Source organism: Solanum verrucosum, unplaced genomic scaffold (genome assembly GCF_900185275.1).
Source record: "Solanum verrucosum unplaced genomic scaffold, falcon-dt-bn FXZP01000062.1, whole genome shotgun sequence".
Classification (NCBI taxonomy): Eukaryota; Viridiplantae; Streptophyta; class Magnoliopsida; order Solanales; family Solanaceae; genus Solanum; species Solanum verrucosum.
In genome coordinates, this window is record NW_026020477.1 from 3467169 (window position 1) to 3485158 (window position 17990).

The 17990-nt window shown below is 33.1% G+C and overlaps 2 protein-coding genes across 2 annotated transcripts; both read left to right on the forward strand.

Annotated features, from left to right (window-relative positions):
• The first annotated feature begins 2901 nt into the window (after positions 1–2901).
• On the forward strand, positions 2902–12855 carry LOC125809231 (transmembrane 9 superfamily member 1-like). Its single transcript, XM_049488891.1, has 12 exons — positions 2902–3174; positions 7733–7922; positions 8012–8116; positions 8264–8281; positions 8371–8465; positions 8555–8707; positions 9179–9313; positions 9393–9559; positions 10162–10256; positions 10356–10729; positions 12045–12318; positions 12448–12855. The coding sequence occupies exons 1-12, from the start codon at positions 3100–3102 to the stop codon at positions 12513–12515; spliced, it is 1749 nt and encodes a 582-aa protein (XP_049344848.1). The 5' UTR covers positions 2902–3099; the 3' UTR covers positions 12516–12855.
• Positions 12856–15365: 2510 nt separating this feature from the next.
• Positions 15366–17468, forward strand: LOC125809237 (uncharacterized). The gene is given in 3 exon segments (XM_049488899.1): positions 15366–15672; positions 15675–16264; positions 17166–17468. Coding segments are annotated over 3 exon segments (1185 nt in total). The 5' UTR covers positions 15366–15380.
• The last annotated feature ends 522 nt before the right edge of the window (positions 17469–17990 follow it).

A 17990-nucleotide genomic window follows, 5' to 3' on the forward strand; every position in this document is an offset into this window, starting at 1 on the left:
GAAACTAATAGGCAGAACGTTGTTAGGGCATTTATCCTATACTATAACATCCTCCAATCATTGGTTATAATTACTTCATGATTACTTACTATAACCTGTGAATAGTAACCCATATAATAATACTTAACATTAATTTGAAAAATCAATATTGCAGCAAACAAAAAGAAATCCAATTCACTACATACCAACATATAATATTATATAATACCACCTTTCCTTCGAGAACAATGGACAACTTAACATATTTAGCAATATATTGCGTACTCAAAGAATCGAAATTTTGAACTTCTCACCTGAATTCGTTGTCGGCCGCCGCAGGTAGTATTCCAACCCTTTTTATTTTTTTATTTTTTTCCTTCTGCGCGAACTGCTGCTGTTCACAACAGCCAGTAATATTTGCCCTTTTATTTCTGTTTTAATTTTTTTTTATATTTATTTATTCACCTTTTCTATTATTATTAGTAACAAAATAATCTTGTATTAAATCTGAAAATCATATCACTCATTCTTATAAGTCATAAATTATTTATAAAAGCTACTATAAAGGGTTAATATAAAAATAATGATTAAAATTCATAAAACCACTAAGAGGGTCATTACATAACATGTTGGGCCCGTGCACAGCAGGGGCTATGCTCATCTAATATATATATATATATTTATTTTATTTTTCAAAATTGAAGTACAATAAAATAAACATTTTCTAGTACAATTGTTGATTTTAAAGTTAAGATACATTTGCTAATGTAATAACTTTTCGTGTTTTATGATATTATAATGAGGAAATACATAAAATTCCCCTTAAACTTGTCACCAAAACTTACTTAAGCACTATAACTCACGTGCATTTAAATATCCCCTTAAACTACTTGTAAGTGAATTAAACAACACCTTAGTGGCTGATGTGACAAAAAAAAGTTCTAGGCGCGTAAATAGCAAGAATTTTTTTAAAAAACAAGTGGATCCCACTTTGACTTCGTTCAACGACCTATTTCATCTCTTTTTTCTCTCAAATTGTTTCAACTCTCTCTCTAACTCCTCAATGTCACGACCTTCGGAAAACATTGTTGATGGCAATTATGGGCCGACAAATTCAATGCTGCTCAATCATGAGGGACCCCATTTGTTCCTCGTTCATCACTACTCTGCAAGATACCATGTGTCGTGAAACCACCAAATCTTGCCAAAAAATTTCACCACACGAGCGACCTGGACAAAACGCCGATCATGCCCTTTTCCTTGGCTTTTTTTTATTCTTCGTATTTTCTTTTTATTTTTTTATGTGTTCTGATTTTTCCGGCAACCATCGTAAAAGGTTTGAAAACATTTAGATTTGTCAATTTTGAGCCTAAAATAACAACAGTGACTCCGATAATTATCGTTGAAGCATTAGCAACTCCAGCTACAATGATGATAGTATATGTATCGCTCTGTTTTTCTGTTTTACACACAATATTCGTCAAATTATTAGAAATCCTGTTGTGAGTGTTAGTTTTCTACCCTAGGAAACTTTAATTTTAGTATTGTAATGGAGAGGATGAAACATGGAAGAAGATGAGTGATAAGTGAATTGAGAACAAAAAATAATATGGAAGAAGAAAAAAATGAAAACTAAATACAAAAAATGACATGGAAAAAAAAAGAAATAAAACCAAAAAAATTTCAGCATCTGACGTTATGTCAATGTGATTGAGGTGGTGCTGACGTGGCATGCGTGTATATCAACTCCCAACAGTGAAATTGGTATTGTATGTATAAGGTGATGTTTAATTCACTTGAAAGTTTTTTAAGGGGTATTTAAACGTCCGTAAAGTTACAGTGCAAAAGTAAATTTCGCGGACAAGTTTAAAGGAGATTTTATATATTCATCTATTATAATTGATGTATCTTAACTCTATCAGCTTAATTGATAAAAACTAAATCAAGAAGAAAAATAGATTACTTCTCACCTTTTTCTTAGTTAAAGAGATTTTTGTTTTAAAAAAATAGTTTCTTAAAAATGGTATTTCTTATTATAAAAGGATACATTTTTTTTTAAAAAAAATAATATATTTATTAAGAGGAGAATATTTTTAACCCAATTAATTAATAATAAAGATATTCTTGAATCAAATTATACAATATAAACATTTTTGGATTAAAATATTAATAAAAAAACATTTTTATTCAATTTCTAGTATAAGGACACTTTTGTCCTATTCTGATTTTTAATTTATTAATTACTGTAATTACATGTTTTTCAATCACTCTTCACAATTTATAGAACTTTTATTATTTTTTGAGAAAAGGGGGCAAAATCTATTCCTCAACTTGAAAATTTAGCGCGAATACCCTTGTTAAAAAAATGGTGCAGACATATATTCACCGTCTAACAAATAATGCATTTTTTTACTAATATATCTATATATATATATAAAATTCAATATAATAATTTAAAATTAAATTCTTAATTTCAAAAATACCACGTGACTTTATAAAATTACCTTGCTCATTTTCTTTCTTACCCCTATATAAACCTGATCTAAATAAGAAGAACTCAATCTTTCTCTTGTTCAATTATAAAGTACTATCAATTGGGTCGAAAAAATGAATTAGATTTTTCTTTAGTTGGATTCCGTCTCAAGAGTTAAAGTAAATGAGTGATATATATCTTTATAATACAAATTTTCTAAAATTTAAAAAATCAGTTTTAAGATTTTCTTAATTTAGCTTGTTAACAAAAAGAACAAATATACGTCCTTTGTAAACAATAATTATATATACAATATTTATTAAAGGGTATATATACTATTTTATTTTGTATGAGGTTATATTTGATCTACAATAAAGTTTGAGGGTTAACTATTGGCCTTTTACCTTAATATTTTTGTGTAGAAAAGTGTTAAACAGTTTCCTTGAAACGACAATAACTCAGATTTGGTGCTTTGTCGAGTCTTAGAGCTCTCAAATTGCTCGTCTGAAACTTGAGATCTAAAGAAGACAAAGAGAAGAGTGAAAGAGAAGAGGAGCTCACAAAATCTGATACGCTGAAAGAGAAGTACAACAAACCCATACATACGTTTTCAAGAATCCATTTTTCATTTTCAGATCCGTTTAGCAATGCTCTCCACTGCTCGATCTCTCGTCATTTTCGTCATCTTCTCTCTATTCCTTGCATACCCATCTCATGCAAAGGTAAATTAATCTTGGGTTTTTTATTGAATAATGAATTGATCCACTTTTGCTTTTTTAAATGGTTCTCCATTCTTGGATCTTAAATTGCTTCTACTATGTCTTTTATGTAATTCCATTTTCTGTATTGTGTGATTTATAATCCTTCTCTTTTTCCTGTTTATGTGTGAATCCGAGCTTTGTGGAAAAAAAAATAGAGAGTTTGTATGATGATGCTTTTGATGCACTGAAATTGTAGTTGGGTAGTGATTTTTGAAGGTTACAAAGGATGTTTTATGGTCAGTTTATTAAGATTTTGTGTGTTTAGGTGCAAAGTGTGTATTGATTTTGAGCTTTCTAAGCTTGCATTTGGATATTCGGTATGAGGTCATGATTTTAAATCATGTTTGGACTTGCGATTTGAGATCATGGCTTGAATTCATGATTTCAAATCCCAAATTCTCCAAAACTTCAATTCATATCGCCATGTCCAAACGGGCCCAAAAAGAAAAGTTTGAGCCTTTATATTATAATAATGTTCTGATGCTGAAAGTCTAGCTGGATAGTGATTTGAATCATACAAATCATTTTCTTTTTTCTGTTAATGTGGTTACATGCATACTAGAAAAAAAGGCTGTCAGGCGTGCTGGTTGAGCAGCAGAATTAAACTCATCTGCTTGTGGGAGGCCAGGGATTCCAATCTATACATTCGGTAGGCCACCTAAGTCTTTTATAGAGAATTCTGCCTTGATACATGCAATAATATAACCAATTAAGGTTGAAGAGGAACCAAAAATAGGGATATTATCAACATTAATTGTGAGAACCAAAATACCAGTAGCAATCCTGAATATAATCACGCTATATCAGAAATGGATCTCTAAAAGCCAATGTCAAGTAGGTAGGATTGGAGAGATTTGAGAACTATTCTGAATAGAGGTTTAGTAATGATGTGGACTATCCATCATATTATGGGTAATATCCAGTGATAAGAATTGGAAAATCTTATCACCGGCTCCAAAATTTGGAACTTGGAGGCAAAGTTTTGAGATAGAGGAGTTAAAGTTACTAATTGGTACCACCAAAGGATTCTTTGGCATTTGAAAGTTGTGACTGTCCAAGAGGCAAGGCTGTAACTTTTATGCGATCCATTCTGGCGGGATATTGATAAATTAGGAATGGCAAGAAACAGGTGGTTTGGAGGAAGTGATGTGGATGATATATTTGAGCTAGAACGTGGATTAGGCAAGGAAGCATGTCATGAAATCTGATGCTTTGTATGACCTATATGTGTGCAAGATAGTGTCAAACGAGTTTGAGATAAAGTGGGGGTTGTGTGATTAAAATATGGAAAGACAAGAATAGACGACCCCCTAAAATCAAGTGTTTTACCTGGACTACCCTCAAGAATGCTATCCTAACCCTGGACAATCTAAATAGGAGGAAACTTCAGCTAGTAAACAGATGTTTCATGTGCCTCAATAGCCTGGAATCAGTGAATCATTTGTTTCTGTACTGTCCAGTGGCAACAGCTCTTTGGAATATGCTTATTTCAATTGCTGGTATCAACTGGATTCTTCCGCAAAGTGTCAAAGAAGTAGTTGGAAGTTGGAGTCTTAGAGAAGTTGATAGCCCCATCAAGAAGACCTGGCAGATGATTCCATCATGTATTTTTTGGTGTATTTGGAAGGAAAGGAATCTCAGATGTTTTGATGGTATTCTCAACTCCAATTAGCAGTTTGAAATCCTTTTGCCTTATTAGTCTCTTCAAATGGAGCAACTTATCCCCTGTAAATGATATATTACCCCTCTTCGATTTCATTAGCTCCCTCAATATGGCATAGCGACCATCCTTTTGCTAGTGGTTAACTCCCTGATTAAATAGGTGTTTTTGTTCTCAGGAGTTAACCATATTTTTGTGTATGTAATTTGCATCTTCTTGATGCCTTTCTAATACAAGATCTTACTTCATCAAAAAAAATATGGAAAACCCTCAGGGGTTGGCCTGCTGGCAATTGACTTGAGCCTTGGGGTTTGCTCCCTTTCAAGGTCTCAAGTTCGAAACCCACTGGGTGCAAACAATTTCTGAGGGCCATCGGACTGGGTAAAACCTGAATTAACCGTGGTGCACTTGCGGGAAACTCCTTGCCGAGGGCCTGTGCACCCCCGGGATTAGTCAGGGCTCAAAGAGACTCGGACACCCGGTGCAAATAAAAAATAAAAAATATGGAAAGACAAGAACCACAGATTGAAATTAGAGACTTAGAAAAGACCGATTTTGATTCATGCATAAATTAGAACAAATGATATAGATCAAATACCCTAATTCTAACAATTAAACAGAATCTTGTCTATAGGAAAAACCTTCAAGTGGAAGAAATACTAGGGGTTCTATTTAGTATTACGAATACACTAGAGTCACTGATAAGGTTCCTGATTAAAAAAGAATAAGAAAAAAAGAAACTTAAAGAAGTCTCTGATAAGGTTCATATTGGTCCAAACTTCCACTAAAATGCTGAGGTTGCTGAGGATTGATAATGGGTTGGTTCCTGATTATTGTAATGTTTTAGTTTTATTTGGACATCAAGTGTTACTGCCAGATTGCTTGCCGATTGATGATGTGTTGGTTCCTGATTATACTTTTATTGCTTTTTGTTCATGTGTTTACTATTGTACTCCGGTTTCTACAAATCTTCCAGTGGATTTCTACTCGTGTACATGAAGGGACACAAGATCGTTTTCAAAACATAATCTCTTATGTGGAATATCATTCTGAGCGAAACCACTTGTCAGTGAATCTATTGAAAGCAACTTGTTGATTATATGGTTATCAAAATAAAAAAATGTTGAATATCATTTAGCAGGGATACACTGGGAGCCTGGTCTCTCAATTTAGTTCGTACTTTTGTCTTTGCTGAGTTAATCAACCCTGATCTTGGAGTAAACCCTAATGAGATGGTTCTTCCTAAAGCAATATGGATAACCAGATTATACAAAATATAACATAAGTATTTCGTCACAAAATCTCACATGCCAAAAGTGCTTGGACATTTTTGTATCAGCAAGTGCTGGTTAGACAAATTGCTATCCTATTGGCAACAAAATTGGCGCATTTAGTCCTGACTGCTTGTTAAGGTGCCTTGTTTCACCATGTACTCTGCTTCTAGTTCATTTTATTCTAGGCCACCTGCAACCCCCCTAATCAGGAAACCTCATTTGTTTTTATTAAGATTAAGACAACTGAATTTGAATACACATTTGAATATTATGATGTACATTAAGATTTATAAGACTGAATTTGAATAGTCATTTGAATATTAAGGTGTTGTATTAAGATTTGAATACCAAATAATTTAGACGGTTTGTTTTCTTGACACTGAATTTATAAAACTTGTTTCATTTAAAAGTTAATAAATATAAAATTCAAATAAAATACTTAATTTAGTACTATATCAATAGAAGTAACTTTTTTAAAAATTATATGGCAGTTGGTGGTGGTGATGGCTAGTGGTTATGGGTGCTGAGTGAAAATTGTATCGGTGATGGTGTAGTTGTTGTAGCTAGTTAGCTGATAACTGTGATTGCCAGTGGTTGTTGATTGTGGTAGTTGGTGGTGGTAGCAGAAAATTGAGGTGGACGATAGTGATAGCTAATGGTGGTGGTAAATGATTTTAGTGGTTGACGATATATAGTGGTGATTGTTGGTGGTGATGACCGTAAACGGTGGCTAATGGTTGTAATAGCTGATTGTGGTGATTGATGGTGGCAGTGGTTGCATAGTTATTATGTTTATTAATAAATAAATTATGCACATTTTAGATGTTGAAAAACAAATAGTATTAATTTTTTGGTGTTCAGATCTAGAGACATCTTAATCACATAGATGAATATGTTTATTCAGATTCAAACGTCTTAATTTTTAAAGAACAAATGAGGCCATCTTAATCATTCAAACTCATTAAGTGGTTGTAAAATTAAAATGCCAAATGCACTTAGGGGTCGTTTGGTAGAGTGTATAAGAATAATGCTAAATAGAGTGTATTAGTAATGCTTGCATTAGCAACGCATGTATTAGTTATGCTTGCATTAGTTATACATAGATTATTTTTATGCATTGTTTGGTTTGATGCATAAAAAAATAGTATGCATTACATAAAAAAATTAATTTACAAAGATACCCTCCACTGTTATGGTAGAAAAGATGTAAAAATGATTTTGAGGGGCAAATTGGGTCTTTAATCATGCTAATGCATGCATTAAAACCATTGCATTGCTAATACCTAGAAATCCATGGTATTAGCAATACTCACCTTAATACACTATAGAGTGTAATAGTTATACATAGGTTGGAAAAGAGTACCAAACAAGGTACTAGTAATACACAATGCAAATGCATGCATTATTTTTCCTAATACACTCTACCAAACAACCCCTAAATGATTAAGATATCTTCTAAGAGCCGATAGGGTCTTTTTTAGTGTTTCTATACACATGTAGGAAGATCTTGTTTCACAAAAATATCTGGTTAGTTTCGGTTTCAGTTTGTCTGATGGTGTTGATGTCTTTTTGCTATATGCTGCAGTATCAAGCGGATGAACCTGTCACTCTTTGGGTAAATAAGGTTGGACCCTATAATAATCCACAAGAGACGTACAACTATTACAGCCTTCCGTTCTGTCATCCTGGTGATGGTGGTCACAAGTGGGGTGGCCTTGGCGAGGTTCTTGGTGGGAATGAACTTATTGATAGCCGAATTGATATAAAGTTCAAAAGTATGTCTTTTTTTAAAAGAAAACTAAAAATGAATTTGTTATTTCTCAAAGCCCATCTTTTTTCACCATGTTCCATTTTATTTCAACAGGAGATGTGGAGAAAAGCACAATCTGCGAACTTGTATTGGATGCAGCAAAAGTGGCACAATTTAAGGATGCTATCGAAAGTTCATATTGGTTTGAATTTTTCATGGGTATATTTCAGATTAACACATCCTTCTATGGTTTTTTATGTTCTTTTACACATGGCTACTAGATGCAACCTGCTAATTTACTGACCTTTTACTGTATCTGTGATCTTCTTTTTTGTGGTTATGAATACATATGGCTTCCTGCATCAGACGATTTGCCATTATGGGGTATGCACTTAGCTAGTTTTTGTCTTCTGATTCTGATAATTAAGTACTGTTTAACATTACTGAAATTCTCTATGGTTATGGAAGTTCAGGTTTCGTGGGCGAAGTGCTTCCTGATAGAAACCGAGATACCAAGCATGTGCTCTACACACACAAGAATTTTCTTATTCAATACAATAAAGACCAGGTAATGCATTATTATTCTTCACTCTTGTGATCATCTATCAGCCTTCTGCTACTTAACTTTCGTAATTGTGTTACTTTTAACTTCGACAGATCATTCATGTCAATCTAACTCAAGAGACCCCAAAACCACTGGAGGAAGGAAGACTCTTAAACATGACATACTCTGTAAAATGGGTTCCGACAAATATTACTTATGAACGGCGGTTTGATGTATACTTGGATTACCCCTTTTTTGAACATCAGGTACATGCCAATCACTATTGACGATCCTCACTGTGCATTTGTGTTACTTTTATTGAAAGAATCAACTGAAGAATGAAATGGTGATTGCAGTCTTAGTCCACTTGACTCTATCCTCTATCAGCTATGACCACTTCAATTTATATGACTTTAGTTTTTGGAACTTTCTCAAATGGAACTAATTTGATTATTAAAAAAATGTGTCCAGTGGACAATTCCATACTCGTTTCTACAAGTTAACTGTTCACGTTTTCTTTACTGATGATTAGAGACAATACCTTGTTGCCCCCAAAAAAGTTTAGAATTTAACTGCTAGGATAACGTCCTTTTGGGCTTACTTGTCACATATGTTTCGAAACTTCATGTTCTTCTGGTGAAACAAATGAGTTAAAGAGAAAGCTGCATATAAAAACAAGTAACTACGAGTTGCTCTTTCTATTGCCAGCCTCTGTTAACATCTTATTCTTTATGCAGATCCACTGGTTCTCTGTGTTCAATTCGTTCATGATGGTTATTTTCCTCACTGGCTTAGTGTCTATGATTTTGATGCGCACTCTTCGTAATGATTATGCTAAATATGCTCGTGAAGATGATGATCTGGAGAGTCTGGTAATATTTTTTTCTTCTCATGAATCATGTATTTGTCAGTTACATATTTTATATGGTTTATAAATAAACAATTGTACAGGAGAGGGATGTGAATGAAGAGTCTGGTTGGAAACTTGTCCATGGTGATGTTTTCCGACCTCCACAAAATTTGGCCCTTCTTTCAGCTGTTGTTGGCACTGGTGCTCAGCTTACAACACTTGTTCTCCTTGTGATCATATTTGCTATTATTGGAATGTTGTACATCGGGTATGTGTCCTTCTAATTATATGTACTAAATCTGCAGATTGTGGTTCTATGCACTGTTTATTTCCCGTTCATTTACCAGTTGGATTTTCTGCTCCCACTTTAACCTACTAATCTTTATCCTCTTGTCTGAACTTTTCTATATATATCTTTGTCTAATCAATACCGTGTCTGTCATTTTCTATTTGAGTTTGCACATGGATTTGGATATTTCCTAGTGAATCAAATTGGTTCGTGTCATACTTTGACTATTTAATCCATACTTGGCATTTATAGCGCTTCTCATGTAGATATAACATTTTTTTCTACTTTGGGTAATGATGTAGTCATACAACTAGCCCAAGTTTAAACAAGTCAAATCTGTTCTAACTAAAGAAATATAGTTTTGATTAATTTTTTCACCTAACTAAGTTTTTGAATATTAGTTACATTTTCTGATACTATTACCTGTATAGTATGAAAATCACATTAATATCATAAAGCAGTCCCCAGTCAAACCATATAACACACGGTGGGTTATATATATTTTTTGATAAGATACTGAGGGATATATTTACCCCCTATTTCTTAATATTGAACTTACTGCTGTACTTTATATTGCTCAGGAGAGGAGCTATTACTACAACCTTTATTGTATGTTATGCTCTTACATCGTTCATTGCCGGATATGTGAGTGGTGGCCTGTACTCTCGTAATGGTGGTATGTGATCCTTCTGGGGTTGACGTCCTTCAGTTGTTTCTATCGATTCCCTCTAATCATCAAGTGATTAAAGTTTATTTCTTTTGTGAATCTTGTCAGGTAAAAAGTGGATAAAGTCAATGATACTAACGGCATCACTTTTCCCCTTTATGTGCTTTGGCATTGGGTTCATTCTAAACACGATTGCTATATTTTATGGATCTTTAGCTGCTATTCCCTTTGGCACAATGGTGGTGGTTCTTGTTATTTGGGCTTTTATTTCATTCCCTCTGGCACTTCTTGGTACTGTTGTAGGAAGAAACTGGAGTGGTACACCAAACAATCCTTGCCGTGTTAAGACCATACCCCGCCCTATCCCTGAGAAGAAATGGTACCTCACACCATCTGTAATTTCTCTAATGGGAGGTCTTCTTCCCTTTGGGAGCATTTTCATTGAGATGTATTTTGTCTTCACTTCCTTCTGGAACTACAAGGTAATTATTCTCTCCCTTTTTTTTCGTTTAATGGAAATAGCATTTTAAAAAGATATTTTTCCTTGCACCATTTCACTTGACAATCTTTTCAGCATCGTTCTATATGAATATTTGCTTTACTGGTCAGTTTTCCACTATCTGAGCGTTGAATTAGTTGAATACAAAAGATTTTTATTGCCTAAGAACTGTTTTTGTGTGAACTAAATAGATTATATACTTCACTGTGATATTTATGTGCCATGTATATATAGTTTCTAAGAACTATTTGACTACCAAAAAGCTGTTGTAAGGCTAATTTCGCTTCATCTTGATCAATCTGGAGGATTTCATCCTTATTAGAATCTTTCAGCATCATCATTTACTTATTTCATTTTGTTCAGAGAAGTACAAGCACCTGTCTTTAATTTGCTTGCTATCAGTGAGTTGAAAGTGAAGCTGCTCTGGTTCCAACACGAGTTTCTAACATGCAGAATATGCGTATGTGACATTATTCAGAATGCAAGAGGACACAACATGGAAACACATAACTAACATTGATAGACACAAAAGTCTATTTAACATCACAATTAGTTTTCTAGTTTGACGCTTTTGTCAGATCTTGATATTAATCTGGAAAAGTTTCAAAATACCGGATTGACCTTATGTGCTAAAGAGAAATTGGACTTCTTTTAGATGTACAAGTTTGAGGAGTGAGAGCAAGCTTATGACCTACGAATAAAATGTGAGATAATATGACCTACGAATAAAATGTGAGATAATTTTCTATTGGTCAAAAATAAAAAAAGGTAACCTAGATGTCAACATTGTTTTGGGCATGACAGCATGTCACAGGACTGTCCGATGTGTTCCTATTAGACGCTACTTCTGATATGGATATTGAACTGTTCTAATTGCCCATGCTTAAGTTTGAAACCAGATTTTGTCTTGTGAGCTAACTTTATAATGAAGTATAGTGCAATAGAGACAAACTTGTATAATTGTCAATGCCATTTGCCAATAGATTCTTCTGATCGTTTTCTAGTAGCTTGAGATTCTGAAACGTTTGTCTGCTTACGTTTTTTGGTATAGTTCCTTTCTTTCTTTCTCTATAAATTATTGAACACATTATTTAAACACATAAAGGATAACTTGCAATGACTTCTTCAAAGTAGGACTCACGACATTGTCTAGCAACAATCTCACAGCATTTAATATGCACACTGGAGATTCTGTAGTGTTCACCTATTGCTTTTCTTATATGTTGCTGCAAAGTTTTCCCTGAAAACAATGTATTTTACATTTGTACTTTGGCTGACCTTTATTTTGTTGTTGGCAGGTCTACTATGTCTATGGTTTTATGCTTCTTGTATTTATTATTCTCATCATTGTCACCGTTTGTGTGACAATTGTGGGCACGTATTTCTTGTTGAATGCCGAGAACTACCATTGGCGGTGGACTTCATTCTTTTCTGCTGCCTCAACAGCTCTTTATGTTTATCTTTACGCCATATATTACTATCACGTAAAGACTAAGATGTCCGGTTTCTTCCAGACCAGCTTTTACTTTGGCTACACTATGATGTTCTGCCTTGGCCTTGGAATCCTCTGTGGTAAGCTATATAAGTCAAATACAGGATTTGGCGAGTGCCTTTTATTTTCCTTCCCTTCAAAACGCCATCCCTATCGTGGACTTAAGATCTGACTTAACTAATTCTTTCTTGATTTCTTTGGAACTCCAGGTGCTGTAGGATATCTTGGCTCTAATTTGTTTGTTAGGAGGATTTACAGAAATATCAAGTGTGATTAAGTGCTTAAACGAAGCATATGAAACGATGCACCACAGTTTTGCATGATCCGTTTCTACCTGTCACTTGTGGATTTCCAGATAATACCACAGCAATCGGGTCACCTAATGTGAATGAAGATTATTATTATTTTTAGAAGAGATGGAAGGAAGAAAATTAGTTGTTATTTCCAATTTTCTGGTTTAGAATGGGTGGAAATGTTTAGTAAAGTTGTATGGGAGAAAACAGTGGAATATTGTGCAACTTTTGTAGTGCATACATATATTACTTATACATTTGTTTTTATTACTTCAAAGGCCATAATCTGCATTGTATTTTGGAATATGTTGAGAATCATTTTTTTATCAAGTGACATTACTTTAGAAATGTTTATTCCTTCCACGTTTTCGTGTTGTGATATTCAGTGTTGTTTGTACAAATGGTTGTGTTGATACTTTGATATTTCAGATTGACCATTAGATCACAGCTATGCGAATTTGCTCACATTGTCAATCTAAGCTCGGTGTTAGAAACTAGTCAATTTATGATGAATCCCAATAACAAAATATTCACCCAGGCAACTGGAGTCTTGTTTGAAAAGATTGCCACTCTCTCTCCAGAATACATGTATTTCTAACATTTAATCGCGATTAAAAGGATACTTTAATTTCTTCTTCTTAGGTGCAAGTTTGTTCATGTATGATTCACTAAGGAAATTGATAACAAAGAATACTTGGAACAACAATAACATACCTAATGTGATTTTACAAATGGGAGGTTGTACACAAATTTTAAATAGAACCTACTACAAATAAAATCTTTATTATTTTCATTGTGATTTAAAAGATGGAGAACTACTTGTGATTCTTTTTTGAGGAAAACTAAACCAAAAAATGGGAAAAAAAAATCTCTGCACTTCTTCCTGATGCTTAGACTCTGGAGCGAGTTACGGTGATATCAGGTTTCTTTGTCGAAAAATTACATTATATATAGATCAAATTTTATTTTATATTAATATATATATAATATTTTGGACACCAACGCAATAATAAAGCAGTACACAAAACTTACATGACGCCCAAGTTCAAATTTGCGCGTTTGAAGTGAGCAAGCATGCAGAAGTATGTAGAACATGGTAGATCGAATCCCCATGGATTTTTTTTAAAAAAATTTACTTCAACTTCTCTTCAATTTCACTTAACTACCATCATTTTCTTTAATAGAATCATCTCAGGTGAACTTTCGCATATAGCCACTCAAAAATAACTTAATCATGTCCCATAGTTATTGTTTGCTAATTACGATTTGTAGCTACATGTTATAGGAAAGAGAATGACGAGCGAGATTGGGAGAGGGAAGAGGGTGGGAGAGAGGTGAATTGCATATGTATATCGGTTAGGTAATTGTATATATGTGACTAGTATATATATATGTATTTGTATATCTGGCGAGCGAGATTGGGAGAGGAAGGAGAGAGACGAGCGAGAGAGGGAAGAGGTGAATTGCATATGTATATCGGTTAGGTAATTGTATATATGTAACTAGTATATATATGTATTTGTATATCTGGCGAGCGAGATTGGGAGAGGGAGGAGAGAGACGAGCGAGAGAGGGCAATAATTTATATAATTTGCATCTTATTTGTATAATTCGCGGGTGCGTATAATTCCGTGTTTTTATATAATTGAATAATATAAAGTTTGGAATTATACAAATATTATAAAACTTGAAATAACGAATTGATACAAACATAAACATATGAACTTTAAACCGTCATACAAATTATATAATACAAATTACATTTATATAAATTATATTATACAACATTCGAAAACTACATGGTTATATAAACTTTAAAAAGTTATACACAAAAAAGATTGAATGTATATGGTGATAAAACTAAAAAATCAAAAGAAATCATCGTCATATACAAATACAAATCAAACGAAGAATTGTTAGTTGCGAATTATACAAATATAACGAATTGTACAAATGTGGCTAATTATACAAATTCAAAGTCAGTCCACGTAATTAATGATTAATATTAATCGTGAGTGATAATTATAATAAACTATAGCTATAATGACTAATTAAGTAGTATAAATTTGCTTATTTAAAATTAGTTTAAGATATGATTACACAACTTCGACAACTTTAAAGACGTTTTGTATCCCCTAATGACATATTTGTTTTATGATTCGTTAAATCTGATCGCTTATCAGTTTTGCCTGTTGAATTTTATAAATAAACAAATATTTTATACGTTAATGTAAATATGTTCATTCTATTTTTTTAAAAGTTATTACTATTCTAATAAATTAGTTTAAATAATAATTTACTTCAGACACAAACACCTCTTAAATATTTATCTAATACTTCTTCCGTTTAAAAAAGAATGACCTTTTTTTCTTTTTAATCTATTTAAAAAAGAATAATCTCTTTTTTTCTTTAGTAAAATTTTAATTTCAACTTTTCACATGATATATTTAAAAACACAAAATTAAAAGATAATTTTATATATTTAACATAATTTTAATTTAGTATCATAAAATTCAAAAATCTTCTTTATTTTTTTAAAACTTTCTGTCAAGTACGCAACTCCAAAATACTTTGTTTAAAAAGCTAAATTGGGCAGATAAATGTGTTAGAGCCTCATCTGATATACTTTTACTTTTTAGAGGTGAATTTAGAAACGGACACGTAGATTCGAAAACCGCATGCGACCCAACACGTATACATTTTTCATCCAGCTTAACACCCTGACGTGTGAAACATTCAAACTTGCCTCAAAAAATTCAACCAATTCCTCCTATTTCATCTCACTATCTTCCATTCCTTATACAAGAAACACTTTTTTTTTGTCTTTCCTTGCACATAAATAATAAAGGATGATGAATGTTTTGGCTATTTCTCTTGTATTATCCACACTTGTTACAGCTGGATTTCTCACTCCCAATAAAAAAGAAGACGTCGTTTTAGTTGTTGAATTTGATCAAAATCAAGGTACCAAAGTTTTAATCTCCCCACAACAAACTCAAATTCCAAAATCAGGTTATGTTTCTGATTTGAAAGATAAAATATATGAAAAAGCAGAGGAAGCATCCTCTGTTCTTCCAAATATCGGTCAAGGGATTGCGAGTCCTTATGTGAATCAACACCAACAAAATAGCGCTAGAGATGTTTTTGTGATGCCTATGGAAAGTGTAAAGAGAAAATTAGTACTGTTTTTGGTAAAACCAAAGATAAGGTTGAAGAAGGTTTTACCAAAGTTTCAGAAAAAACGAAGGATGTAGTTGATACAACGAAGAGTAAAAAGGATGAAGTAATGGAGCAAGTGAAAGGAGAAATATCCGAGAAAGCAGAAGAAGGGAAAAAGGATTTGAAAGATATTATCGTGCGAGGACGTGATTTCTTTCGTGATGTATTTACTTATATATTCTCTTTAGGGAATTTGCGTCATGTGATGCGTTTGATGCATTTGTTGGGGTTTTCTGTGGCTTATGGGATGTGTATTTGGGTTACATTTGTTTCGAGTTATGTGTTAGCTAGAGCATTGCCAAGGCAGCAATTTGCAGTGGTTCAAAGTAAGATTTACCCTGTTTACTTTAAGGCTATGGCTTATTGCGTTGGCCCGACATTCATCGGTCATTTTTTAAGCCAAAAACGTAGGCCTTACGCTAACTTGGGTGAAGCAGTTCAAGGTTTTAATCTTCTAGCTTCAATCTCCATGCTTTTGGTTAATTTGCTCTACTTGGAGCCTCGAGCAACAAAGGTAATTCATATTCTTAATCTGTTTTATTGACACTTTCTCTTATTCAACTCTTTTAAACTATACTTGATACTTAATTTTGAATTTAAATTGGATTAGATAATTTGCAATGCGTCATAAAAAATACTTCACTCCGTCCCAATTTTTATACGAGTTAATGGAGTATAAGAAAGAAAGATTACCTTCTGAAATATTTGTTCTAAAATAAGTCATTTCCATTGAGGGTTAAAATTGGTATTTTAGAGTTAAATTAATACATTTAAAAATGTTGCTTAAATTATGGCACTTTGCCTCTGTCCCAACATACCGAAGTTTCTACTTTTTTTAGATTTAAATTATGTGAATTTTGACCATATTTTTCGTGATATTGATAGTTGCAACATATATTATTTTGGTATAGTTTTTTTAGTGGATTTAATTCAATTTAGCTTTAAAGAGTTTTTTTTTTTTTGTATCTTGTTAAGTGTGCACCCAAAATTTGAAATGGGGAATAGCTAGAGATTGTATCTCGATAAAATGAGAAGTATCACACAAAATTTGGAAAGAGAGTAGTTTGGGGAGTAGCTTGAATCTCAAAAAATACACAAAATTTGCAATGGGAGAGTAGTTTGAATCTCAAGTAATAAAAAAGTGTCACATGAGTTGCGATAAAACAATGATATGAAAAGGCATAAGAACCCGTCTCAATCCTGTTCCTTCCAAATCGGCTGTATCCAAGAATATTGAGATATTATTTAAAAAAACTACAAGTAGCATGTATATATATATATAGATTTTGTTTCATTGAAATTACTATCAGCAGCAAATTTGTGCATTCTAATGGTAGTAACTTTTAACTATTTAATCCTGTTCTTTGGTTTTTAGTTCATTGTAATGATGTGGTATGGGAAATTCCAATGCACAGGTTATGTTTGAGAGATTGAAGTTGGAGAAGGAAGAAGGTAGAGGCAGTCACATATTTACCGTCGAACCAAGCAGTACTAGAGGAGTGGAGTCGGTATTGGATCCAACAAAGACGACAACAACTAAACCAGCAGAAAAATCTCCAGAGCAGTCCGCAGCAGAGGTAGTGAAGCCCCAAGTAGTGAAATTGAGTCAGAAACTTAAGAAGTTAAACTCATATTCATCTTTTCTTAATGTGCTCACACTTATGGCTCTTACACACCATCTTGTTCACCTTACTCAGATACTCGATGCCGCCACCTGAATCCGGTGATCGATCACCTACCTACTCTAATACTGTTTTATCTTTTGTTATTTTGGTAGAGGTGATTGCCACTCTGTAGATCCATCAGCTAACCTAGACCTCTTCTAATCTCCTCGACTTAACTTTTGTCTAAACATTATTGTGTCTGCACTCCTATTTGGCTTCCCTCTATTTCGTCAAGCTAGTTTTGATCATAGATTTTCATATATTTGGGGGAAATTTCATCATGTTTGTATTTGGAAATATATTTCACCTTTTAACAAATATGATTTATACTCATAAGTTTTAAAAGTTATTCACTTCAATAAATTTAGAACAAAAGTTAACTCAGATGGAGGTATATGTTATTTCAAGTCAAGTGAATATCATTATCCCTAGATTCATTGATCCAATCAAATATTATTCAATTTAAGAGTGTCAATACAGATAATCAAAACTAGAGATTAAATTTTAATGACTTGTATTAATTTCATCCGTTATGGAGGAAGGTCTAAGCCAACACATGAACTTAATATTTCACTA

What these genes read in the sequence shown, in the direction of transcription:
- LOC125809231 (XM_049488891.1), top strand. Translation starts at nt 3,100, where the DNA reads ATGCTCTCCACTGCTCGATCTCTCGTCATTTTCGTCATCTTCTCTCTA. An exon ending in AATTGATATAAAGTTCAAAA is followed by an intron (nt 7,923 to 8,011) that starts GTATGTCTTTTT and finishes TTATTTCAACAG; the next exon opens with GAGATGTGGAGAAAAGCACA. An exon ending in ATGATGATCTGGAGAGTCTG is followed by an intron (nt 9,314 to 9,392) that starts GTAATATTTTTT and finishes ACAATTGTACAG; the next exon opens with GAGAGGGATGTGAATGAAGA.